Source organism: Myotis yumanensis, unplaced genomic scaffold, assembly GCF_028538775.1.
Source record: "Myotis yumanensis isolate MYYU_CA2020_CCGP unplaced genomic scaffold, mMyoYum1.0.hap1 SCAF_19, whole genome shotgun sequence".
Classification (NCBI taxonomy): Eukaryota; Metazoa; Chordata; class Mammalia; order Chiroptera; family Vespertilionidae; genus Myotis; species Myotis yumanensis.
Window position 1 is genome coordinate 24241567 of NW_027223770.1, and position 26773 is coordinate 24268339.

The window sequence follows — 26773 nt, forward strand, 5'->3', positions numbered from 1 at the left end:
CCCTGGGCGGCCCGGGGTGGAGGGTTCTAGAAGGCGTGACGTGAGGTCAAGAGCGGGCTCAGAGGCGGGCACCTCTCGACAATCGCTGTGGCTGCAGCCGCGGGGCCTGGGGACGCGGGCGGCCTGGGCCGCGGACGCAGCCCCCTCGTCTCCCCGGCCATGGCCGCGCTCGGTCGGCCCTTCAGCGGCCTCCCCCTGAGCGGCGGCGCGGACTTCCTGCAGCCGCCACCGGCCTTCGCCGGCCGGGCCTTCCCGCCGGGGACGGACGGTGCCGAGCTGGCCCCGCGGCCGGGACCCCGAGTCTCTCCGAACAGCCCGGCGCGCGGACGGTAGGCAGCCGGACGGGCGCGGGGTGGGTGGGCCGGGCGCTCCCTCCGCGGGACCCTCCGCGGCTCCCGGTTCCAGACGGGGAACCGGATCTCCAGAGACCGTAACTGTAAGTCGCGGAGGTCGCGCTGGGATCTCGGCCCGCCTGCGCCTCTGGGAAGTGAGCCGACTTTCCCCAACTCGGCCGGGTCATCGGGAGCCTGGTGTCCCCTCGGAGGCTCCCCGACTCGCCCCTCTTTCGGACCCGGCGCGGCCGCCGATGCGCACAACTTTCCGTGCCTCTCGGGCCGTCAGCTGCTGCTGCTTCTGCAAAGAGGGGCCGGAGCGGGTCCTCCGAGTGAGATCGTGCAAATAAAAGCGCTGATCGCGGCGCCCGTCCCGCACCCCCTTTCCCTTCCTGGGTCTGCCCCCGTGTCTCTCCCGTGACGGGGGACGGAGCGAGGGGTCAGATTGCAATCGCTGTTTGGTCCGGGACTTCCCCACGTGCACCTGCTTGACCTGGCGACCCGGGTGTCCGTCCCGCTGGGTCCGTGCGGGGTGGGGAGCTTATTGGAGCCAGAAAGAGTGGCTGCTGCAAGCGCGAGCTCCGTGCCTTTCCCCGGAAACTGATGCCTCGCTTGTTTGTTTGTTTGTTTGTTTTGTTTCAACAGTGTTTCCGTTCCCCGCAAAAAGAAACACAAGCTAGAGCAGGAAGATGACGAGTAAGTTTCAGGTGCCATTTATTCGCTTTGTCGTTTAATGATTGACCCTGTTCTGTGTCCTTCGTGATTTGTTTGCCGTGGAAAGATGGAAGGAGACGCAGGAACCGACAGCACCAGCAACATGGGTGGTGGTGCTTTAGAGAAAGTCACCGTGTGGCCGGCTGAGTCCGGGCACCTCCCGCTCTCCAATGGATTGGGAAGTTTTGATTTTGAACCATGTGAATATTTACACGCGCACACACAGTGAAAAGAATTCCAGGAGGATGTGTATGTAAAAGTCCTACCTTCCCAGCTCACAGCTCTCCCCAGAGGCAACCACCGTTAACTGCTTCCTGTATCTCCTCTGGAAGATAATTATAAAAAAAACTTACACGCTTATCACTGTATATGCCTTCATTTGTAAGAAGATATATTGTTCACACTTACGCAGCACAATCATCTCTTCATTCTACTTTCTTGTAGCTTGTTGCCTATGGGCACATAGAATTTACCTAATTCCTTTTGTAAGGCTAGGTATAGATCATCAGTATCCTGTGGATGGATTGCCAAGCTATTTCTAATTTTTTGCTATTACTAACAATTCTACCATGGGCTTTTTTTTTTTTTTTTTTTTTTGCATGTGAAGAAAGATAAAGATTGAATTTACGATGACTTTTTTTTTTTTTTTTTAATATGTTTTATTGACTTTTTACAGAGAGGAAGGGAGAGGGATAGAGAGTTAGAAACATCAATGAGAGAGAAACCTCGATCAGCTGCCTCCTGCACACTCCCCACTGGGGATGTGCTCGCAACTAAGGTACATGCCCTTGATTAGAATCGAACCTGGGACCCTTGAGTCCACAGGCCGACGCTCTATCCGCTGAGCCAAACCAGTCAGGGCTACGATGACTTTTTAAAAATTAAGTCTTTATTATTGAAATTATTACATGTGTCTCCACCCCCCCCCCCTCCTGCCCCAGGCCTTCACCACCCTATTGTCTGTGTCCCTGGATTATGCATATATGCATGCAAGTCCTTTGGTTGATCCACCTTCCCTCTGACATTCCAGTCTGTTCCATGCTTCTGTGTGTCTGGATCTATTTTTGTTCATCAGTTTATTTTGTTCATTAGATTCCACATATGAGAGATCCTGTGATACTTATCTTTCTCTTAATGGCTTATTTGGCTTAACACATGGCCATTCTTTTTAAATTCTTTGTATATATTTGCAAGTAGGTGAATGGATTTCCTAGACAGGAAATCGCTGGGTCTTAAATGTATGCATTTTAAATTTCTTTTTTTTTTTAAAGAATTTTTAAATACTTTTTAAAAATGTATTTCTTTTTTTAAAATATATTTCTTAATTGATTTCAGAGAGGAAGGAAGAGGGAGAGAGATAGAAATATCAATGATGAGAGAGAATCATTGATCAGATGCCGCCTGCACGCCCCACACTGGGGATCAAGCCCACAGCCCGGGCATGTGCCCCAACTGGGAATTGACCAGGAATCGAACCGTGACCTCCTGGTTCATAGGTCCACGCTCAACCACTGAGCCATGCCGGAACCAGAGTTGTCAACTTATATTCTTTATAGCAGTGGAAATGTCTGTTTTTCCATCTTCTCACCACATCTATATTTTTAAATTTTATGATCTAATAGGCAAAAATTGTATTCATAGGTAGGCAGTCAGTGGGGAGGTTTGGGGTGGGGGGATAAAAGAGGATATCCAGATGACCAGCCAAACGAAAAGATGTTCAACCTCATCAGTCTTTAGGGAAGTGCATATTAAAGCCACCATGATATCGGAGTGCTCATGGAGCATCAGGAACTCTCAAACACTATGGATGAGAATGTAAATTGGTATAACACTTCGCTAAACAGGGTGGCATTATCTAATAAGTTGAAGGCACATGTACCTTTTAACCCACCAGTTCTCCCAAGTATGTACATGTGCACATCAGGAAACATACAAGATGTTCTGGTCATGAGATTGCACTTGCTAATGCCCAGACCATAAAGTACTTTTGGCCTAAATACTGAAATAGAACAGGGCTAGTTGCCATACCGCTTTCAACTAAACTGGTAATATCATGCTTGCAAATACTACTTCATGATAAGAGTTTGAACAGTTGAACTTTCCTAAGGAGCTGGCAGTTTTTAGTGAAAATGGCACAGAAGTAGGATTCAGGGGCTCTAGGATGGGTCTGTCTGGTGCCCAACATGTAATTCTGTCTTATATGACATTTGGAAGGGGTACTTAAGTTTTTCTAGATCTTAGTTTCCAAATGTGCAAAACAAATTGGATTTGATGAACTCTAAGGTCTCTATGAACTATAAGATTTTCAAGGAAGTAAAGATAGTTTAAGTTTGAAGGTAGGGGAATAGTGTACCTCATTAATCAAGAACTCAGAGAGCCAACTGACAAGATGGCATTTTGGAGAGGACCAAGAAATCATCAGCATCATCAGCACCTGTAGTACTTAGACCAGACCTGATGAGGCATATGTTTTTGCCATAAGGGAATACAGGGTGCCTACAGACCACCTTCTCATGTGACCAGTTTGATAGAGCAGCAGCAATATGACAAAATATGGCTGGTGCTGAATTGCTGCTTTGTGACTTTTGGTTCCTTACTCCCACTTGACCTATCCAGAGCCAAATAAATAGGAATGACTTTAAGTTTCCACACTGAACACTTATAATTTATAAAAGCAAGATCTTGTAGGTACAGCTTAGTTTGGCAGAGAGCAGTAGAAGAAAACCTTTCAAGGAGGCTGTGAGAATGACAGAAAAAAAAATGCGTGATTTTATAAACACACTGTCAGAAGTTATTAGAGTTCTTTCATATAAGAATTTGATTAGAGATAGGGATGATCTACATTTCATTTATATTCAGGATTTTCATTGAAAAAACTTTTTTTTCCAGTTGCCCAGTAAGAAAGAAAAGGCTAACTGAAGCAGGGCTCTGTGCTGGTCCTAATGACTGGATTCTTTGTGCACATCAGGATATAGAGGGTCATGGAGTAAGTCCATGCACTAGTGGCCTTTCTGCACCTGCCATGTTAGATGTTATTTGTGAAGAAATGGATCAGACCACTGGAGAACCACAGTGTGAAGTTGCCAGAAGGAGGCTTCAGGAAATTGAGGACAGGTAAATGGGCAGCGTATATAATAGGCTTGTTGCTGTTCCTATGTAATGTCTCTACTCTTTTAAGCTAGTCTAATTCATCACTTGATGATACCTTGATCCTCAACCTCTTAGAAAAACTGTAAAAATAAGGGAACTCAAAATGTACATATTAAATGTTAAAGTAAGCTCTTCTTGTAGAACTGTACAGAATTTTTTCACTTACTACTATCTCTGAATATTAATTTTTGGTTTATGGGAGTTTCAGGGAGACATTCTTTTTTAAAAAAATATGTTTTTATTGATTTCAGAGGGAGGGAGAGGGAGAGAGAGAGAAAAATCAATGATGACAGAGAGTCATCGATTGGCTTCCTCATGCACACCCCCTATTGGGGATCAAGCCTGCAACCCAGGCATGTGCCCTTGACCGGAATTGAACCTGGGACCCTTCAGTCCACAGGCTGACGCTCTATCCACTGAGCCAGACCAGCTAGGGCCAGGGACACATTCTTCAACTTTGCATCTAATATAAAACTTTTATTAAATGAAATGTTGAATAACTATTCTGTGTATAATTTTTTCACTCATGTATAACCTCATGTTTTACTTGACCTTTTGCTATAGCACCTGTTACTGTTATCCTTTTTTATTTTAATCTTTTTCCAATTACTAGAATATATAATAGTTTGACTAAGTTTTTTTCTCTGCTTCTGCTGCCTTTATTTAGAATAATTGACGAAGATGAAGAAGTTGAAGCTGACAGAAATATTAACCATCTCCCCAGTCTTGTCCTTTCTGATGCTATGAAAACAGGTTTGAAGAGGGAATTTGATGAAGTCTTTACAAAGAAAATGATTGAGTCCATGTAAGTTTTGGTTCCTGGTTTCCATTTACTTATGATCTTGAAAACCCAGAGTCTCTAGACATTGCCTATCCTAGCCTAGCCGTCTCTTCACCTCCTGATCCCCAGCCAAGGGAAAGAGCAGTAGGTTTTGTGTTAGTTCATTGGAGTGAGCAAAATGCTCTGCAAGAAAGAGTTTGAAGAATGCAATAGTTTGCCTACTTAACCCTTGGATTCTTTGAATACAGTCCTGAAATGCAGTGTATTCTATTTGGGAATGGGAGGATTGGCAAGGAAGAGCCCATTCTCTTAAATTCTTATGACAGGACATAGGATCCACATTTCAAAACCTCTTGTTTACCTGGCTTCTCAATCGTCCAGGAACACTATCGACACCTAGGAAACAAACCAACAAAACTGTCTCCCAGCAGTCAGAGAAGAGAGTTATCACAAAGGTTACAGATCCAAACCCATATGTTTGTCTTAGGGTATATATAGCCTCTCAAGGCCTTTAGCTGTAAGTACCATTATTCCCCTAATTTAGACACAGTTTCATTTTTCTGGTTTCCTAGATCATCAGAGTAGAAACAGCTAGTGAGAGCAGAACAAACAGACTTGTCGTGAGTAATGAAAGTATAGTGTGAGGACAAGAGAGGAAACTGGAAAGCAAACATCAGACGCTAAACTAAAAAGCAAAACATCCTGGAGCTCATGAACATAAGAGCACATGATAGCTTGGTCATTCTTGTATCCTTGAGCCTAGGCCAGTGATGGCGAACCTTTTGAGCTCAGCATGTCAGCATTTTGAAAAACCCTAACTTAACTCTGGTGCCGTGTCACATATAGAAATTTTTTGATCTTTGCAACCATAGTAAAACAAAGACTTCTATTTTTGATATTTATTTTATATATTTAAATGCCATTTAACAAAGAAAAATCAACCAAAAAAATGAGTTCGCGTGTCACCTCTGACACGCGTGTCATAGGTTTGCCATCACTGGCCTAGGTGGTCTCCAGTCCTCAGCATCTGCTGTGGGCAGGTTATAAGTGCCATTTATGTGCTGCCAAGATAAGACTTGAGAATCAGGGTATGTGGCATATACCTGGTACCTTCTCATAGGGCACCAGTCCCAGGGATGCTAGGTAGATGAAGCATTACTGCCTTTGGCCATAGTGGGTTCAGCGCTGCTTGATGTTAGATCACAGCCCCTAACTTGAGCTTATAATTAACTACCCAACCCTGAGGATGGGTCAATAGTTTAGCCAAGAGAAAGCAGGTCACGGACTCTCCAGCCTAAAACATAGCACTTTCTGCTCTTGGTAGTTTTCCAGAAGCTCACCTTCGGAGATACTCTTTATTGTTTGTTTTATTTTGCTTTACTTGCCTTTGGGCTCCAGAAACCATCAAACCATTAGTGACTGGGGGAGGTTTGGTGGGAGCAGACACAGACAGTGGGCACATTTGGCTTACTGCAAAAAGAATTATACTTTTTTAAAAATATATTTTTATTGATTTCAAAGAGGAAAGGAGAGGGAGAGAGAGATAGAAACATCAGTAATGAGAGAGAATCACTGGATTGGCTGCTTTCTGCATGCCTCCAACTGGGGATCAAGCCTGCAACTTGGGCATGTGCCCTGAGCAGGAATCGAACCATGACCTCCTGGTTCATAGGTCAATGCTCAACCACTGAGCCACACCTGCCAGGCAACATACTTCATAGCTATACTAAGCAAAGGGCATACTGAGATACTTTTAATGTATTTGTCCAGTGCTTCGTTTTCATTTATAATAGGTTAGTACAAGATAGTAGCCCACATCAATGTGTCTCCCATCAATGTTTCTCTCTCTCCCCCTTCTCTCCTTTCCAGTCTGTCTAAAAAAAAAAGTTATATTAAATCAAGGGCCTCTGTTTTTCACATTGGATGTTTATATTCTAATCACAGCATCAGTACAACCAGTTGGTTTGGTTAAAAATGCATGCAGAACTGTAAAATTTTATGTATTTGAATATCCTTTCTAAAAATTAATTTGCATTATTATAATCTCTTCTTTTGTTGCTTTCAGTGTGTAATTCTACATATTAGACAGTAGACTAGCTTCTCAACATATATCTTTTATTTTCACGTCTTAGAATTTTTAATAAAAATCTGTATTTTATTTCTTAGGAGCCGTCCTTCCATGGAGCTTGTGCTCTGGAAACCTCTCCCTGAACTACTTTCTGATAAGCCAAAGCCGCCATCTAACGCTAAGAACTACACAAGAGAGAGCCAAGCTAAGCAAGCCGCCGCCAGCACCACCTTCCCTCGGAGAACTGAACTGTTCTTGGAACCTCGGCAAACAGGGCTGCCGATGTACAGTAGTTTGGAGACAGCTGCTTGCACAGAAGAAGAGATGGAACTCTAGAAATGTGTTTCTATACTAAAGTTGTCAGATTTTTGAAGGCTCATGTGTTCATTCATGAGCCTGCTTATATAGTCTAGGGACTTGAAAGTTAATGAAACGGGTGTAAGAACATCTCCACCTGTGGTTTGGAGTTGGCCTCTCATTTTGGGTAGCCATTTCTTAAATTCAACGTTTTGCCAAGGAAGCTTGCCTCAAGGGAAAAGCTATTTTCTCGAGGTATTATTTTTGTGAGCCTACAGTCTGCACAGGCAAGTATAGACACTCCGTGTGTAAGGGTGACTTAAATCATCTGTCACATTGTTTAAACCATTCAGAAACTTGGAGAATACTGAGACTCTTGAGTTGAAAAAGATGCATTAAGAAAAAAGGGTACTGCTACTACAACTGAACCCCGACAGTTGAATCCCAGCTTCATCTGTAGATATGAACTCTGTTTACAGTGGTGACTATGATTGGGGAGAAGGAGGGAAGAAAGCAGTAGCTCAAGCCTATTGCTAAGAAATTTAACAGAGGCTCTGAAACTTGTACAGTAGTTGTCATTTCAATGTAGCTAAGTTGATTAAATAGCCAGTAGCATTGTGGCTCACCTCTCTGCCTCTGAAAATGCAATGAAAATACAAAGAAAAGGTTTTTCCTTTGAGGCTTTTTTGCTCTGTGTTACTGTAGTTCCTGGGATTCCCTTGCATAATTGATAAACCGAACTATTCAGTAATGTTTACAACTTAATTAATTTGGATAATTTAAAAGATTTTGAGGTAATCCATGTGCAAATTGGCTATGGGAGAAGCATCTGTTGGGTAATCTTGAGGAAGTGCTGTGTCAGCTAAGCCCAGTATTGATCACTTCAGTAGTTAAAAAAAGGTACAAGTTGAGTTTTAAATGTTAATTTAGAAACAATGACTGGGTAATTAACTGAGAACATACGGGCAGGCCATGTTGAGATTTACTGAAATAGCCAGTTTGCCTGGTGCTTCAACTATTATGCAGTAGCCTAAACGTTGGTAGAGAAGAGCTTCCTGCGAGCAGGCAGGAAGTCTTCAGTTTTCAGACGTAAACCAGCTCAAGGTGTCCTGTGGGGATAACCAAGTTTAAAGTGTTTTACTTCTCAGGAAGAACTTTTCTGTGTGGCAAGGACTCAGTGCAAAGTGAAATGACAGTTCCTTTAATGCTACAGAATATTCACTATAACTTATTAAATGAGTGTAATAGTGTAATATTGGCCCTTTCCTCACATAGCAGGAGACCACCTAGTTCTTTTTGTTTTCTGGGTTTCTTCTCCCTTTGTAGGAATCAAATACCTTGTATAGAAAAAAAAAGATTTATACCAAGTATCGAGGTAACTTTTTAGAAACTAGCTCCCAGGCATTTTGAAACACATGCTGAAATCCTTCCCCTTGTTACAGATGGTGTAGAAGTCACAAGTCTGTTTATTGGACTGTTTCTTCTCTTGCCTTTTGTTCCTGCTTTCTCTATTTCTGTCTGGACAGTCAGGAAAAGATTTAATGTTTAATATTTAAACAAAATATTTAATGTCTACACAATAAAATTATTCAAACTTCAAACCAGTATTTAAACCAGTTGGAAACCAGCTAATAGTTTCTTAATCTCAGCTTTAGAGATGAATGTAAACTGTATTCTGTTGAAATCTGCCTGTGTCTGATTCATGCCATTTGAAAAACTCCTGCCTTTAGGTCATTGTTTAATGGGACCAACTTGTAAAGTTTGTCGCCTTAAAGAAGTCTCCATGTTATAAACTTTGTTCTATTGCAACCCAAAAACATGAAGCAATTCCCAGAATTTGGAGTTAGTCCTAGTGTTAGGGTGGAGGGGAGGTGACAGCTTTCCCAAGAAGCACCCAAACACACGATTGTCCTATAGGAATGTTGGGCAGGCCTTTGATCAAGGGTCCGTGTAATGAAAAGGAGGAAGAGAGAGCCCCCAGACCAAGGCTCTGATACCATAGGCAAATACAGGAGAGAATTAAGATTCTGTTTATTAAAATCTAAACAGAACTTGTTTCAGGAGTCAAGTGATCTGACATGACAATTCTTTCTGCAGGAAAATGGATGTTCAATGCTCCTTTCTAAACTTGCAAATGTTTCATCCTTGTGGTGCTTATTCACCTGAGCCGTCTCCACAGCCCCCATGCTTCTGTTTTGTTTTTCTTTTTATAGCATCAGACTTTTAGTTTTGCCTTAAGGTTTCCCTAGGGGAATAACGTCTTTTCATTTTGTACAGCTTTTGCAGCATGGATCAAACATTGGCTTTCTATGCTAATGTATGAAGAGGAAAAATTATCTAAAGCAGGTGAGCTTTAATGAACAAATGTATATTTTCTCTGAGTTTGAATAGGGTGTGTGGATTTTTTTTAAAAATTAATATGAAGAAAGTAAGTCCAGTTCTCACATGTTAATCAGTCAAATAAAAAAAACCCTCATTCTTGAAAAGGTGCAAATGTAAAATTTAGGAAAATAACTAGAACCATGAGAAGAATGCTTACCAGCAAGTTCATTAATTATTTTGGATTTAGAACTTGGTTTTGTTTTTTAATAGTGATAAGAATGGTGCAGTCCTAGGAAAGTTCTGGAAAATGCTGTCAATTTTGCTTTAAAACGAGAATCTGGTGTTTCTGTATTTGTTTTCAATAAAACTTCATAAGTGTTTTGGACTTTTTGAGATATTTGTATTTCTGTACTTAAGTAAATATAACAATCACTTGTTTGCTTTCCTCTAAATTGTATTTCAAGTAGCATTCATATCAGTGAGGGGCTTAAATATATTCTGAAGAGATGATTATGTTGGGTTAAAGGTAAGTTTCATAAATGAATTAGCTCTTTACAAAACAGGCATAGTATGTCTTGCCGTTCCTAAAACCCCTAGGATGCTATCCACTCTTAGCAATTCACTACTGTTGTATGAACAGCATTGATTGGTAATGGTGATGAATTGCCAGTATTCAAGATGGCATTGGTGACTGAGCCTTCAAAAATGTTCAAATATGGAGTTGAAAAGGGTAAATAGTGTTCACAGTTCTGTTGTTTTTACAGGTTTGGGACCTTTAAAAATAAGGAATAGGAAAATTCCAGGATGCTCAATTACATATCATTCCTTTCCTGAGTTGACAGGTCACTGGGTGGCAGTATTGCCTACATATTTACAACCATTGTTTGATAAATGTGGATTCCCTGATTTATGGACAGGTTAAGTTTGGGTTATAATTATACAGAAAACTCAGGATCTTGTTTTGTTTTTCACCAAAATTTGGAAATCACAGCTAAAAGTTATTTTTAAAAGTTCTTTCACAGGCTTAAAAACTAAAAAATCTTAGATACTGACAAGATAGTATAATCCAATTCACTAGGTGCAGTGTTCAGACTTCACCAGTGGTTTTACAGTCTTTTTGCAGCAATACCTAATGTCATTTGGTTTTATTGATAACGTGTTTTAGGCAGTGTAACATTTAATTCCTTGAGGGGGAGCCCTGGCCATTGTGGCTCGGTTGAGTGTTGTTTTGTGCATTGAAAGGTCACTGGTTCAATTCCTGGTCAGGGCACATGCCCAGGTTGTAGGTTTGATCCCCATTGGGGGTTGTGCGGGAGGCAGCTGATCAATAATTTTCTCTCTCCTTCCCCCTCTCTAAAGTCAATTAAAAACACACAAACATTTAATTCCTTGAGGGGATATTTAGTTTTGTGTATATCCATTTGGTTCACATATTCTGCCAGTGGCATTGTAGATATGACAACTCCAGCAAGATAAGGATGTCGTCTTTCAACAACTGATTAGTGGGTAAGTAAGCCAGTCTTCCTGTCCCTTAATGAACATTGGATCAAAGGGTAAAGATTTAATTCTTAGACTATTAGACTTTAACCTATGCCATAAAATATTCCTGGAGTATTCTGTCTACAGTTGTGGCCTACTTTGTGTTTGCTCTAGTAGTATTCCTAGAAAAGCAAGGAAGCCCACAGAGATTGGTGTTCCAAGGCCCAGGGAAATGGTGTGCAGGCATGTCACCTGATTCTTTTAATCTGTTATGGACAGCCCTCTGCATTTAATAGAAATTGTGTTTTGGTTTTGTAGGAGAAGGTCTTGATTTTTATTTCTAACCATTCGATTTAGTGTTTCAATATGAAGACATCTTGAATACCAGGTGTTTTCTCAAGACTGAGTAGTGTTTAGTAATTTTCACCCATCTGTGCAGGAAATGAAAACCCTGATAACCTACAGTTTATGCATGTCCTGTGTGTTATTCCTGTTCGTACAGCTGCCTCTTTCATGTGATGTCATAGAATGTAAATGACTTGAGCCTCAATTTCGATGCTTCTATTATGATGGAAGCTTAAAATGCATCTGAAATTACATCTGCCTACACGATCTCTAAATAGATTCTCAGCTCTTAAGTTTTCAGTTATAGAAAATCAGGTGATCAAGTTTTTAGTCATGAGGACAGCTGGAGGCTGTCCTTACATTTACGATACAGAAACTGAGTCTAAGCAAGCTTGCATGCCACGCACCAGGATTGGGCTCTGGCTTCAGTGACCAGGAATCTTAGGCTGTTTTGCCTTAAGGTATGCTTGTGGACATGCCTCCAATCACACCGGAAGCGTTCCCTTGTACTGGGTTGAAACTATACCCTGTTTGTGCCTTGCTGCTTGGGACTGAATCCCATTTCTGTCTACTTCAGTTTGACCTCCCCAGAGGTTGTCTTAACACTGGCATAGAATGCTGGCATAGGTGAAATGTCAGTGAGGGAAACCCTTTACTATCTCATAAAGGGATTCCCAAGAGGTGCACCATGAAGGATGAGGAGGCCATCAAGTCTCTAGAACAGGTGCAATGTTTTGTGAAACAAGTTCTAGAGTATGTATATCTAATTCTGTCATTAAAACCCTTCCAAAATTGATTAGGAGAGAATAGCTAACTTTTTAGTGCGTGGGATGGTGCCTAGAATGTACTAAGTGCTTATAACATACCATCTCTGAATCCTTTAGCAACTGGTAGAAATACTATTATGCCCCTTTACAGACAAGAAAATAAGTGGTATGTCCAGGATTACCCAGCTAACCAGCAGCAGAGTTGGGCCAGGGAGTCTGATTCTAGAAAGTGCTCTTAATAATGGCAAGAAAAGATATTTAATGGCATGCCCTTCTCTCACATGAGATGGTATAGCAAAACAGTGGTTAAGGGTTCTAGCTCTGACACTTACTAGCTGTGATAATGGTCTGTTGTTAGGCTGAAGAAATGATCTGAAATATAGTAACTGCTCAAAGAGTAGATTATATCACTTATGGCCTACAGGAATTGTAGCAAGCAGTAATTACAGGGGAAAAACCTTCAGGCACTTTAAAAGTGGCATGCTTACTGAAGTTGGATAAATCACTACCACGGCAAACAGTGGGACACCTGGGAAGAACATGATAAGATCCAAGAAGGAATCATAGAACAAAGACTGCATTGCACTTTTTAATTGCATGGGTAGTTTTAAATAAATGAAGAAAGCACCTTCCAAAAGATACACTAGCAGAGAAAGATTCCATCAGCATTTACATAGTAAATTTCTGTAACTTTACAAAAGATTCTTGATCTTTACTTGAACTGTACATGAGGGAAAAGGAGCCCCCTCAGCTAGGTTTCTCTCTGCTTGCAGAAGCAAACTAAAGTCCCTAAAAATCAGAGGCAGGCCTAGGACGCTGAGCAGGAAGAGAAATGATAAAGGGCCATTCATAAATTCCCTGTCTGAGGTCCCTTTGTAAGTACTTTAGAGCAAACTACTGCCTTTAAGATACTACCTCAAAAGCTGCAATTCTGGATATAGTACTATATTTGAGTACCTTGGGACGGCTGAATGTCTCAAAAGACAATACTTGGGGTGACCTGTGAGGTTTAACAGACAAATATTTTGCTGTGCATCTTCTACTTTGGCTTTCTGAATGCAGCACAGACAGGCTTCTCTGCTCTCTTCCAGGCAGTGTAAAAATCAAGGCAAAGGGCAATGCTGGGTCATCCTTCAGACACTTATCAGCTGGGGAAAGAGTTCATTGGCAAAGGTGTCCTCCCAGGAATGGTCTACACCAAGCAGAGAGGACATGTCGCTGAAAGGGGAAGGGGAGCCCTCATAGGTACAGTCACTATAAGCATCCAGGAGGCAGGAGGATGGCTTCAGGCAGTGGCCGGCTGAAAGGAGATCTGGGATACCCAGCTCTGGAATGAAGTCATCTACAAGTTCTTCCTTCACGGAGACAGCGAACTCAGGGGGATCTTTCTCTGGGGGGCTGGAAGGTGCTTCCTCAATTTTCACTACCACATCGGCTTGGCTCTCGGTCTCAGAGGGCATCTCTAAGACCAGGGGCTTGGTGTATACGTGGTCGAAACGAATCAGTTCATTAATGGCTTCCAGCTTGGCTGATGACGTCCCCAGTGATGGAGAAGGGGGGGCTGGTAAGGAACTGGGTCCTTCTGGGTAGACCTCTGGGAGCTGCTCCAGGCTGGTCGACTCTGGGGAAGGACATCTGAGGAGCATGACTGGGTCCAAGTTGAACAGGATGCCCAACAGGATATCAGACTGCAAGAGGCAAAAATTAGAATGCGCCTGAGAATCTACCTAGAACACGAAGTACTAGCCCTGTAATATAAATTAATCAATTATGCTATAGGCCAGTGGTTCTCCACCTTCCTAATGCCGTGACCCTTTAATGCAGTTCCTCATGTTGTGGTGACCCCCAATTTCATTGTTATAAATTGAACATAATTAAAGCATAGTGATTAATCACAAAAACAATATGTAATTATATATGTGTTTTCTGATGGTCTTAGGCGACCCCTGTGAAAGGGTCGTTCGACCCCCAAAGGGGTCGCGACCCACAGGTTGAGAACCACTGCTATAGGATACCCTCTGGAACCCACCAGACCCATTTATCTACACTTCACTCCATGCTCTGAATCACCTGGAAACAGGAAGATAGTTGATGTTCACCCCTAACCCAACCCAAACCAACTTCTGTCCTAATTTGTCCGGTAGGAATATCGGGCATCAAACATGGAATTAACTAGGGATAACACCTCTTTAGTAAACCCAAACAGCCCCTACCTCAGAGTCTGAAGAGTCAACACTGTCAGAATCCATGGGGAGATGTTCTGGAGGGGTGACAACTGGGCCTGCACCTGCTGCAGAGGTGCACGTAGTCTGAGTGCTGCGGACTCAGCAGACCCGGCCACTGGCCTCACTCCATTCCCCTGGGAGGAAAAACCAAAGTGAATAAACAGCTGAGAATCCCCAAGGAAATGCTCACCAGGCAGCTGTGATTCGCAACTTCCAATACATTTAGAAAACTAATCTTCAGAGCTGAAATATTTCCCTGACCTTTGTCATTTCCATTTTCTTGAGTCCTCAAGAAAAGATGAGAAAAGGGAGTAAGACTAGCCTTTTTAAAAAACTCTATTTTTATTGATTTCAAAAAAGAAGGGAGAGGGAGGGAGAGACAGAAACATCAATGATGAATGAGAGACAATCATTGATCAGCTGCCTCCCTGACCAGGAATCAAACTGTGACCTCCTGGTTCATAGGTTGTTACTCAACCACTGAGCCACATGGGCCAGGCAAAACTAACTTTTCATTGTGGTTTTGCATGCCATGAAACATTTTTACTCCCCAAAGCTCAAGCAGTACTGATATTCTTAAATAATATCCTAGTGACATTCTCCATAACAATAATATTCCTAAGTAATAAAGTTGTAAATTCAGGCCCAGAATCTTTTTCAATAGCAATTATTTTGAAGTTTGTCCTGAACATTACCTCCACAGAGTAGAACTGAACTCCTGTCAGCATTGTCACTGATTTGACATAATCCATAGATTAAAAGCCATAAATCTTCTATCAGAGAAGTGTTGCTATCAAAATGAGTCCTTTCCCTGCTTATTCATATTCATCAAAAAGCTTCTATAATGTTAATAGCATTCAAAGTCAGATTTGACTGGCTCTCTCACGCTGGTTCTCCTTAACGCTGGCACATCTTATGGGCTATCGGCATTTGTTAGTACTTGCTCTGAGAGCGCCATGTAACTTATTAAGGATCAGGACTTGTACTATTCAATACACACTTGAAAATAAGTAAGTGTCATTAAAGAGGCCATGTCATGCCACTTAGAAACAGTTCTCCCATTCGTCACCAGATAAAGGAGATACTTGCCTTGGTCTCTTCTTCCTCCTCCTCCTCAGGAGCCAGGGCATCCATGCCCAGGCGCTGTCTTAACTCCTGGTTCTCCACCACAAGGCCATGGGTTTTCTCTCGTAAAAGTTGATTTTCCAGCAGAAGTTTCTGGTTCTGGAAGAAAGTTCGTAAGAGTCTATTAAAACTAGAATTCTTTCACTTAATACACCTGATGGGAGTGTCACTTCAATTAATTCCCCTTCCTTCTCCTTTGGGAAAACTATGCTTATCCAGGTCACACTAGGTATTAGAAAGGCCAGGTCATAATGACTAAAAATAAGCTATTTAAGAAGTGCCAGTTCATGGGGGTCACAAATAACACAATGCCTCCAACTAACATAGACCTCAGCAAAGGGTGACTTGTAGCTTTAGTTTAGATGTGACAAAAAAAAAAAAAAAAAATCCTATCTTGAATTGGCAGGTAATAACAAAAGTGGACCATAAAATCAAAATATGTAAAAAAAAAAGAATATAAATAATCATTATTTAGGATGTGTCAATGGCAACAGGTTAAGATCAGGTGTGCCCTAGAAGGGGAAGGGAACCGTTCATGGACTTTGGCCACGCCAGGAAGGGACTCAAGTGTAAGCAATGATTTCTTTCCTCCTCTGCTCTCAATAATTTCTTAGCACTACCTGGAAAAACACTGCTGTAATTCGACAACTTTGAAACAGATCCAGTACCACATGCCTGCGGGTGGGTCATTTTCTCTCATCCAGCTTCACCATTTAACCAGCGACCTTGCCCACCCTGACTTAGACTTAACTTTTAATCACATGTTCCATTTTATTCCAAAGGGACCGACACAGCTTGGGGTGGGCAGCGAGTATCAGACCATTTACCAGGGAAGGATACACAACAGAGAGAAGAGTTTGTTTGTTTTTTTTAGCTTTAAGTATTTTTTACCTCTTCTTCCAAATCGACCACTTGTTGCTCCAGCTCGCTCATCCGAGCTTTCTTTCTGTCTCTGGCGGTCTGGGCTGCAACTCTGTTTTTCAGTTTCCTGCGAACAGAAGGGGCATGCCACACTGAGTCATCTCCCGCCTTCTTTATATCTTTATTTGAAAACTCGGCCAGCTGGTGCTTTCACATACACGTACAGCATCCGGTAGATGAAGGGTAAAAAATACGACCCAGGCTCCATCCCCCTCGACAAAAGAAAACAAAAACACAGCCTTCTCTCAGCCTATCTTAAAGACCTGCTTTATTCTCTCTCTCCCCCTTCCCCCCATGTTGCTTTACTCTCTCCCAGGTTGCATCATCCACTTCAGCCTCATTCTGGCCACAGCACGGGGGCTGGACACAAGTATTCATTCCTCTTGCAACATAAGAACTTTCTTCCTCCCTTTTCCACTCCCCCTGCTTCCTGAATTATCCAACCTGGACGATGGAATCAAGCGAAGGCTGCAATCGCGCTCCAAACAGAAACCCTCTCTCCCCGCAAGCGCAACTCCAGTTAAGGGAGGGGCTGATGGGTGCCCTTCGCTCTGCGGCCGAGATCCCGGGCAGTCCCCCGGGCGGGAGCCCTGTCCGCTCCGGGAGGCACTGCATCCCCAAGTGCACAGTGATCAGGAAAGAAATAACACTGCAGGGGACGAAGTCATCAGCATCTCCCCCCTCTCCCCAAAGACGCCATGAAGCAAATGCCATCTTAAGGCTGCGGTGGCCTCAGGGTCCCTCAACAGCTGTCATGTCAGCTGCCCCTCGAAAAAAAGTTAGGGAAACCGAGCGGATAACCGACTCCAAGTGCAAAAAAAAAAAAAAAAGCTGAACGACTGGACTGTGGTCGCTCAACATCCCCGGATCTAGGCATCTCCCTCCTGAGCTAGAAAAGAAGGAAACGAAAAAAAAAACGCCCGAGCAGCCCGGGCTCCACGGAGCGCGGTGGATGCGGTCAGTCCCGACTTCCTGCCCCGCCCCGCGCCGCGCTGGCATCCGACCCGCCAGGCCGAGGGCGCCCGAGCGAGCGCTGCCCGATCCAGACCCAAGCCCCGGGCCCCGGCTCAGAGTTCGGATCCGATCTCACACCCGGGCCCCTCGCCCACCTGCGCAGCGCCTTCTCCTCGGGACTCAGGTGTGTGAGGCGCTGTCGCTTTCGCGCCAGGGGTGGCCCCCCGCTCTCCGCCTCCGAGCTGGCCCCTCGCTGGCCCGGCAGCATGAGCGGCACATTCCGGCCGCCCGGGGCTCCGGCGGCGGCGGGCTGGCCGGACAGAAGCAGCACTTTCGGGGCCCCGGCCGCCGGGCTCTGCGCGGACGCCACCACCACCATGGCCCCAGAGTATGTGTGTGTGTACGCGAGTGCGCGCCGCCGCCGCCCAGCCGTCAGCCCCGGCCGCGCCCAGCCTTTCTACGGTCGTGGCCTCCCGCGATTGGCCAGTGCCGCGTGACGCGTAGAGGAGCTCGTCTCCCATTGGTCCCCAGGCCGCGGCGGGGGCGGGGCCAAGGCGTCCGGCGTGGCGGCGGCTTTTCCCGGCAGGGTGTGCGGGGGCATTTTCCGCGGGGGCGGCCGGAGGGACCCGGCCCTGGGCGGGTGCGGGGCCCCCGAGGGCTGGGGGGGGGCCCCGAGGGCTGGGGGAGCCCCCAGGCTTCGGAGGAAGGGTCGGGGCCGTCGGAGTTTCCTGAACAACCTCACCCCCCGCCCCCTAGGCGGACGCGTTTTTACTCAGAATGACAATTTCATTCCAAGCCGAGAGATTTCCAGACTGACGACTTTTCTTTTTTGCCGAGACGATCAGATTTTTATCTCAGGCGGACGGGACTGGATCTCTTCCTCCCCGAGTGGACGGGAGGTCGGGGGAGAGCCGAACCGGGCCTTGGGCTAGAAAAAAAGCCTGTAAAGAAATTCCGCGAAAGACGAGCCTTGAGAAAGATGAACTTGCGCGCTGTATATAGGGTTTCAGGAGACGATAGGTGTGATCTCCTAGTGGTGGGAATGCATGTGATTTAACTTTTCTCTGCATTTCCAAGCTCTCTAGGATAAGCGTATATGATAGTTCTTTTTTTAATGAGAAAAATATTTCACGTGTAAAAACGAAGGGAAATTCAAGGCTCCTGCCCGGCGGTTGCAGATCAGTGGATGTGGGTGTGTGTGTGTGTGTGTGTGTGCGTGCGCGCGCGCGCGCGCGTGCAAAGATGAGTAAAACTCAGTGTGTCTGTGTGCACACGTGCAAAGATGAGTAACACTCATAGCCAGTGATTGGAATATATGCAAAACGTGAAAAGATGGACTGGGTCTTGGTAATTCTAAGGTGTTAATGTGTCAGATTAGCTCTTCATTTCTATTTTGGTGGGGAGGGGACGGGATGGGAAGAAAGCAATTCAGAGCTAAAGCAGTTCAGTCTCTTGCTATGCAGGCTTTTTAAAGGGACACAGTTCCTGATAGTCCCCCGGTTGCCCTCTGAGTCTCCAAACACGCATTTCTTCCCCCAAATTGGTGGAGTGAAATCAGGGACAGTTGATTTAAAGGAGCTGGCTCCGCTCACAGTGCCCTGAGCCCACTCTGCTTGTCTGGGCAGAAAAGAGGTGGCCGTCGTCCCAGACGCCCCTGGACAGCGAAGCCTGCCTCCTCAGCTGTCATCAGCCTTGAACCCCAGGGGTCCTCGTGTGCCTGCGAGTGGCTTCTGGTGTCCCAGGCCTTTTGGGAGACGTTTTTGGAATTCCTTCAGGTCGGGAACTGCACATGTGGGTTCGAGGACCTTGGGAAGCTGTCAGACGTTCGGAGAAAAGTCATGTGATGGTCATGCAACCTTTTATTTATTAAGTTAACGTTTGTGAAGGCCAAGAGAATGTCTGGGATTTCTCTGTAAGAAATCCCAGAAACACTGTGAGAAATTTAAATCGTTTTAGGCATAAGAAGAAAGTGCATGAGGCCCCTACAGTCTGGCCCAGAGGAGGAGAAAGGTGGATGGATTGCATTGTGGTCTTGGGTGAGTGGGGTAGAAAAGGAAGGTTGAAATAGACTCTCCCCCAGTTTTGTTTTTCAAGGCTTTTCTCCTTTTGGTAAAATTTTAAAATCCTGCTGAAACGCAGTAATTTGGCAGACACTGCAGATTGCTATCCATGAAGTCTCAAGCAAACCTTTGAACAGTTTCATATCCTCTATGGAAGATTGATCTGATAATTCTTGCATCAGATGCCATTAGTATGTTAAAACATTTACTAGGCATTTGTGATAAGAGCTATAAAAATAGATAAAATACAAAGTTCTTAGTCTTTGTGAAGTGTAAGAAAACAGTGATGAGAAAGCAGTAGATGGTTAAGTCTAAATAAGTGCCAATGTAATAAAACCCAGTAACAAAACGAAACCAAAATTCGAGAATAGCTGCTCTAATATGGTAGTCACTCCTCACTAAAATTTGGCTATTAAGCACTTGAAATGTGACTACTCCGAATTAAAATGTACTGCAAGCGTGAAATACACCCTGGATTTGAAGACTTAGTATAAAAAATATCTCATGAGTCATTTTTTATGTTGATTATATGTTGAAATGATGGTATGTGTGATATTTTGAGTTAAACCATTTTGTGTGGGGTGTTTGGGTTTTTTTGTTTGTTTGTTTGCTTTCTGCCTGTTTCTTTTTTTAAATTGGCTGCTAACATTTTTTAAATCACACAAGTGGCTTGCATTCCTTTTCTGTTGGCTAGCCCTGGTAGAGATTGTATTTGGGTGAGGGAGATGGCACAGGTAAAGAGAGAGAAAGAAGGGAAATAAAATGTGCTAACGTTCCTGCCCGCTTTAGGGAAAAGGTATGCATAATGACTAACCCTAGACACTGTTGGGATAAATAGGCGTGTTGATAGTGATTTTAGAATTAATGTGCAGGTACCCCTAAGGACACACAAAGGCTTCCCAAGCCACGTGTGTGGGTCCATGGGTAAAACCTCTTTTCCAAGATCCACGTGCCTGAGAACGGTGCCTCTCCAGTGGATGGTTTTTCCCACCTCCCTCTGCACAGGCACCTCTCCTGCTCTCTGCAGAGGGCAGATCCTCTTTCCACTCACGCTAATTCTTTCCAAGGTGCATTGCTCTGATGTTGGCAAACCTCTGGGGTCCCAAACAAATAGGCCAGGCAAGCTACTGGCGATGGCATTGAGGGGAAAAATGACCCTCATCACTGAGTATCAAATCCCCTTCCAACTCCATTGGTTCTAATTCTTCTTTTCAGTAAAATTGATGGAAGACAAAATTAGGGTGTCAGCTGTGAGTTTAATACAATAGTTTTTAGTGATGGATCGGTATGTGACTCGGCTCCTAACTCGAAAGATGTTCAAACAATTGAAGGACATTGTTAAAATAAAGTGCCTTCCATTCCCATTCACTTAGCTTTATGAACAATGGTCTGGGGCACTTAACATTTTTTTTTAATGAAAAATGAAATAAAATTGATGCCAAATCCTGTCTCATTATAGCAATAAGTACTATTAATCCATTAATCCAAACGTATATTTCCAATATAATTCTACTTTCTATGTTTAATAATCATAACACTTTGGAATATAGTTTTGATAAACTATAATAAACTATCTTATTTTAATTATGCTTTATGCAGCATTATTTTTATGGTAAGAAAAAAGTTTTAAAATACTTATATGTACATATATATATATATATATATCCTTTTTGCAGGGTAGCCTATTAGATAATCAAGAATAAACTTTTAAGTATAAAACTATATTACATTGGAATAAAAGTCTGTAGAGAAAGTAGAATGGCAATATAACTTAAAGGAAAAAGAAACAAAATAAAATTACAGATTCGTATTTTAACCCGCAAGGTCCTATTGTACTTTATGGGTTAAAAAAATCTATTACTGCATTATTTATTTTGATTTTTGGAGCATTAAGTACATTCACATTGTTGTATAACTGTCACCACTACTTCCAGAACTTTTGCATCATCCCAAATAGAAACTCTGTACCCATTAAGCAATAATTCTCCATTCCTCCCTTCCCCCAGCCCCTCCTTACCTCTGTTCTACCTTCTGCCTTTATTCATTTGCTTATGCTACTTACCGCATACAAGTGAAGTCACACAGTACTTGTCCCTTTGTGTCTGATTTATTTCACTTAACATAATACCTTCAGGGTTATTCATGTAGTATGCACAGGAGCCTCTTTTTTTTTTTTTTTAAAAAGTATATTTTATTGATTTTTTTACAGAGAGGAAGTGAGAGGGATAGAGAGTTAGAAACATTGATGAGAAACACGATCAGCTGCCTCCTGCACACCCCTTACTGGGGATGTGCCCACAACCAAGGCACATGCCCTTGACCGGAATCAGACCTGGGCCCTTCAGTCCGCAGGCTGACGCTCTATCCACCGAGCCAAACCGGTTAGGGCTACGGGAGCCTCTTTTTGACATGTGTCCTTTCTGACATGTCCCAATCATTCTTTGAACACGTCCTTCTTTTCTGGCAGAACAAGATATTGCAGCTTCACCTATTTCTTTCCCAGGCCCAGCCCTGGAATCAGTCATTTCTCCAAGGAGCTCTGGCTCCTCTCAGTGAAGAGTGATATTTAGTGACAAAGATCTGGGCACTAGGTATATCCATGGCTACTGGGGTATCTTTGCTTCTTAAATTCTCTCAGTGAAGAGAACTGGGAAATATATTTATGTGTATATATATATATATATATATATTTAAATATATTTTTATTCATTTCAGAGAGGAAGGGAGAGGGAGAGAGAGATAGAAACATCAATGATAAGAGAGTATCGTGGATCGGCTGCCTCCTGCACGCCCCCCACTGGGGATCAAGCCCCAACCCTGGGCATGTGCCCTGACCGGGAATCAAACCGAGACCTTCTGGTTTATAGGTAGATGCTTAACCACTGAGCCACCCCGGCCGGGCTAGAAACATCATTTTAGTTCAGAGTGCCCTGCAGAAGACGGCCTCCAGGTCCCCCGGGCGCTGCGCAGAGCCGGGTAACACAGTTCAGGCCGCATGGATAAGTGGAAGTTCCAGACAGAGAGGATTCCAGGAAAGTTTGTTCAATGGAAGAGACTCAATTAGGAAGCCTCTCATCTCCTGCCTTTGCCCTTTTTCCTCTAAGTCTTTCTTACCTGGAACGTTAATAAAAGGCCAAAAGATTGAGAACGTTCGCCAGCCATCTTGCAAGTCTGAGCAGGGAAGCCACATGCTAGGGATATCGGAGGGGGAAAGACAAGAAGTCGGGGTTCCTGGTGGCCCCAGGGAGTGGCCCTCTAGCCCTGACCAACGTCAGACTGCCCACTTCCAGACCCCAACTTACATGAGGGATACTAATACCGGGTGGCCACGGTCTTGTCACAAGCCGTACAACACAATCCTCACTTTTATGGGCACTTTACCTACCCCATTGCCCTACGTTAGATTTCTCAAACGCCGTCTTTGTGTTTTCTTGTGAATGGGCTCCTGGCACTGCTGAGGAACAAGTATGCTTGAGTCGAGCCGCTGGGAGTAGGTGTGTCCAGCGGTGATAGTTTTTATCAGTGGCACTTCCTTCTGACACCAGGAAGAAAGATAGTCCGATAACATTATAACATCACTATTAAGGGACGTATAACTAACTAGAGTTCAACAGGAAGAAATAAGGAGCTTAAGGCTGTGGATCACTTTTCCAGCTTATCTGTCTGTCCCACCCTCCAGTCTTGTCATTTTCTTGGCATATTCTTTCCCCCTGAGTTTGCCCGGCATACCCCAGCTCATCGCTCCGTCTAAACCAGCGGTTCTCAACCTGTGGGTCGAGACCCCTGTGGCGGTCAAACGACCCTTTCACAAGACCGTCCTGCGTATCAGATATTTACATGACGATTCATAACAGTAGCAACATGACAGTGATGAAGTAGCACCGAAAATAATTGTATGGTTGGGTCACAACATGAACTGTATTTAAAGGGCCAGAAGGTTGAGAACCACTGGAAACCATCGTGTCTCACCCTCAGCATTATTGACACTTGGGGCTGGACCATTCTTTGTTGTGGGGGGCTGTCGTGTGCACTGTAGGGTTGTAGTAGCATTCCTGGTTTCTACCCACTAGATGCCAATAGCAGCACCTAATTCCCCGCCCCCAGTTATGACAACCAAAATTATCTCGACTTCCAAATATTCCAAACTTAGGTCAAACAACATTCCACCCTGCACCTGCTCGGTTCCCATGCAGTCCTCCGCAGACTTCCAGCAAAACACCTGTGACGCTTGGCGGTACGCATGCACCTGCCCGCATCTCCGTATCAGACTGTGAGCTCCTTGAAGGCAGGGACTGCGTCTGACTCATTTTTGTATCCTTCTGTTTATTTTTATTTTTTTAAATATATTTTTTATTGATTTCAGAGAGGAAGGGAGAGGGAGAGGGAGATAGAAACATCAATGATGAGAGAGAATCACTGCTTGGCTGCCTCCTTCTGCACACCCCCTACTGGGGATTGAGCCCCCAACCCCGGGCATGTGCCCTTGACCAGAATGGAACCCGGGACCCTTGAGTCCACAGGCCGACGCTCTATCCACCGAGCCAAACCGGCTCGGGCCCTCTGTTTATTGACTAAACAGATTTCAAAAACAGTTCAGGAGAAGAAAGGGAATAGAATTCAGGAACTCTTGCTCCCTCGTGCTATGATTTTGACACTGTTGAAGATTCATGTGTCCCATGCCATGTCTTGGTTGTCATATTTTATAAACTCCCGTGCCGTAGTCAAGAGGAAAGCACGGCATTGCTCGTTTTCCTAAACACCAATTAAAAACGGAAAAGAAAAGCAAACATTTGAAGACAACTTTTTATATTCTCACAAGGAAAAACCCTCAAAGGATACAGAAAAAATTGCCAAGTTCTGTATAATATTTGTGTTTCCCTAATGGAATCAACGCTTCATCTTCATCTTCCAGAAAGTGCTAGGTACACTCCTCACCCAGGTCCAATTTCCCTCCCGATGTCATTTGACACAACTAAGAAACCCGTCTGGATGCACAGGGCTTCGTTGCCCTCTGGAAATGGATGGAGTTTTTAGGTTTGCTAGGACTCGGGATCCCGGTGCTTTTAGTTTTATGAAAGTGTTTTTTGTTTTTAAAGGAGGACGTGTATGAACCGTTTGAGCGAAGTTGAGACACAGAGCAGGAAATCCTCCCGGTCCTGTTGACGAATGTTTCCTTCCATCCTGGGGCTGCCCTCCGCTTTCTGGAGAGGACTTGCAACACTTCCTGAAGCTCATTTGTGCGTATTCGGGTTCTGAGAAATTCAACACTCCTTTGGCTTCTGCAAAAAGGGCTACTGTCCGTTTGTCCAGTAAATTAAACCGAGCCTAAAAGGGCACGACAACAAAAGGAAAAGATCCGATTGAACAGTGTGAGGCTACCCGCTCCGCATGTGGGTTTTGTCTCTTGAAAGAAAGACAACAAACTCTCCATTGTTGGTGCCTTCGTTGACACCCGGTTCAAAAGCGGCCAAGAGAAGCAAGTTTTGTCTGACTTGAAAGCAGTTTAGGAGCAGCAGGCGTACTAGAATGAATCTCAGTTCACTGGTTTTGAAAAAATTTTTTTTCCATATACGTTTTATTTTGGTGTAATTTTAGACTTACAGAGGAGTGACCAAGGCAGGACAGAGGATTCCCATACAAACCCCCACCCAGTTCCAGTTCCCCTGATGGTATTCACGGACATTACCAATGGGACATTTCCCCACACTGAGAAACCAACACGGACACGCTGCTATTTAACTAAATTCTAGACTTTATTGGGATTTCACCGGTTTTTCCCTGAATGTCTGCTGTCTGTTCCAGGATCCTGCCTTGGTTTTGCTCCTGTCGGGTAGCTGTGCTGTTGAGAAATGTTTTTTTTACTAACTTCAGTAAATGATATTTACTTGAAGAGCTAGGGGCCCTGGCTTGGGAAATAGATGGACATCAGGCAGGTTTTCAGCTCTAACACATACTAGCCAGGTAACCTAGGACAAGTTACTTAATCTCCCTGAGCCTCAGTCTCCTTGTCAGGAAGATGAGAATCAAGTATTGAACACGGTAATGTACTGAACACAGCGTGCAGCCGCACAGAGGAAGCACGGAATGCAGGTTGAGTACTATTGTCAGCAAAAGCAGTTTCCCCTAAGGCGGTGGACATTCCCAAACTCTTCCTGGCCTACCATGAATCACCCTTCCTCCCATGTTCCCATATATGGTGACCGAGACGTTCGACAGGGCCTAGAAGGCTAAGTGGAACAAGAGAATCTCCAAGTCTTTCAAATATCTCTTATTCAGTCTAAAATTTTTTTTAATCCTCACCCGAGGGCATTTTTCCCCATTGATTTTTAGAGAGAGTGGAAAGAGAAACACATCGATTGGTTGCCTCCTGCATGAGCCCCTGACCAGGGCTCGGGAGGAGCCTACAAGGGAGGTACGAGCCCTTGACCGAACTGAGCCCGGGACCCTTTGGTCCACAGGCCGACACTCTCTCCATTGAGCCACATCGGCCAGGACTAAGTAGAAAATTTAAATCACTGAGTACAAGCAGGGATGGTGTCCAAGGAGCAGGAAAAATACTATAACAACGGACACCAGGTAAGTTGCTCCCTCCCCCAGCCTGAGGACAAAACGCCCACGCTGAGCCCTGGGTGGGCCAGACCTGCCCTGTTCCGATGGCCTGCGATTACATTCCCAGCAGAGGCCTGCAAACATTTGCTGAGCACACAGACCTTGCCCTACTGTGGGATCCCAGGGGCGGGGGAGTTTGGATTACACCATAAGTGGGTGGTGGTGGCTTGTGGGAGCTGCTCTGCACACACGTGAGTGAGACTATGGATCTTGGGGGGGAAAGTTGGGATCTGCCATTTTAAAATGGGACCCCATTGGTTTGTACAAAACCCATTCATTTTCCATTTGAAAAATTAGTTGTGTTTTCCGGTATATAGTTTCAGCATTTATAGCATTGATTATAGTCCTTCAGAGCCACACTGTGCATCCAAAACACTTGTCTGTAATCTGGGCCATCTATAGCCTCTTGGGGAGCTGAGAGGTAGTGGACCGACCCCTGAAATTTGGGGGATGCGGGGGGTAGGGGTGGGGGGGGTAGCACCTGGCTCTGCTGGATGACCTGGAATGAACCATGAACCTCTTCCAGAGCTTCCTTGGTTGTTGTTATTGTTTGTTTTCACTACAAGAGGCAGGAATGTGCATGAAAGCAGCCTATGGGAGAGCCTGGCATGCGGGAAGGAGCTG

General features: G+C 44.2%; 2 protein-coding genes across 2 annotated transcripts; one reads left to right on the forward strand and one right to left on the reverse strand.

The window, feature by feature from the left end:
* The first annotated feature begins 34 nt into the window (after positions 1-34).
* On the forward strand, positions 35-10049 carry CCDC117 (coiled-coil domain containing 117). Its single transcript, XM_070399282.1, has 5 exons — positions 35-329; positions 978-1028; positions 3936-4160; positions 4864-5001; positions 7144-10049. Exons 1-5 carry the CDS (start codon positions 160-162, stop codon positions 7379-7381), a joined length of 822 nt encoding a protein of 273 aa, XP_070255383.1. The 5' UTR covers positions 35-159; the 3' UTR covers positions 7382-10049.
* A 2782-nt stretch (positions 10050-12831) lies between these two features.
* XBP1 (X-box binding protein 1) lies at positions 12832-17894 on the reverse strand. Its single transcript, XM_070399400.1, is given in 6 exon segments — positions 12832-13943; positions 14469-14552; positions 14555-14614; positions 15570-15704; positions 16497-16593; positions 17636-17894. Coding segments are annotated over 6 exon segments (1155 nt in total). The 5' UTR covers positions 17860-17894; the 3' UTR covers positions 12832-13388.
* Between the last annotated feature and the right edge of the window lie 8879 nt (positions 17895-26773).

Excerpts from the sequence above, each read along its gene's own strand:
- CCDC117 (XM_070399282.1), top strand. The coding sequence starts at position 160 with ATGGCCGCGCTCGGTCGGCCCTTCAGCGGCCTCCCCCTGAGCGGCGGC. Across the intron at positions 330-977 it reads AACAGCCCGGCGCGCGGACG|TGTTTCCGTTCCCCGCAAAA; the intron begins GTAGGCAGCCGG and ends TTGTTTCAACAG. Across the intron at positions 5,002-7,143 it reads AAGAAAATGATTGAGTCCAT|GAGCCGTCCTTCCATGGAGC; the intron begins GTAAGTTTTGGT and ends TTTATTTCTTAG.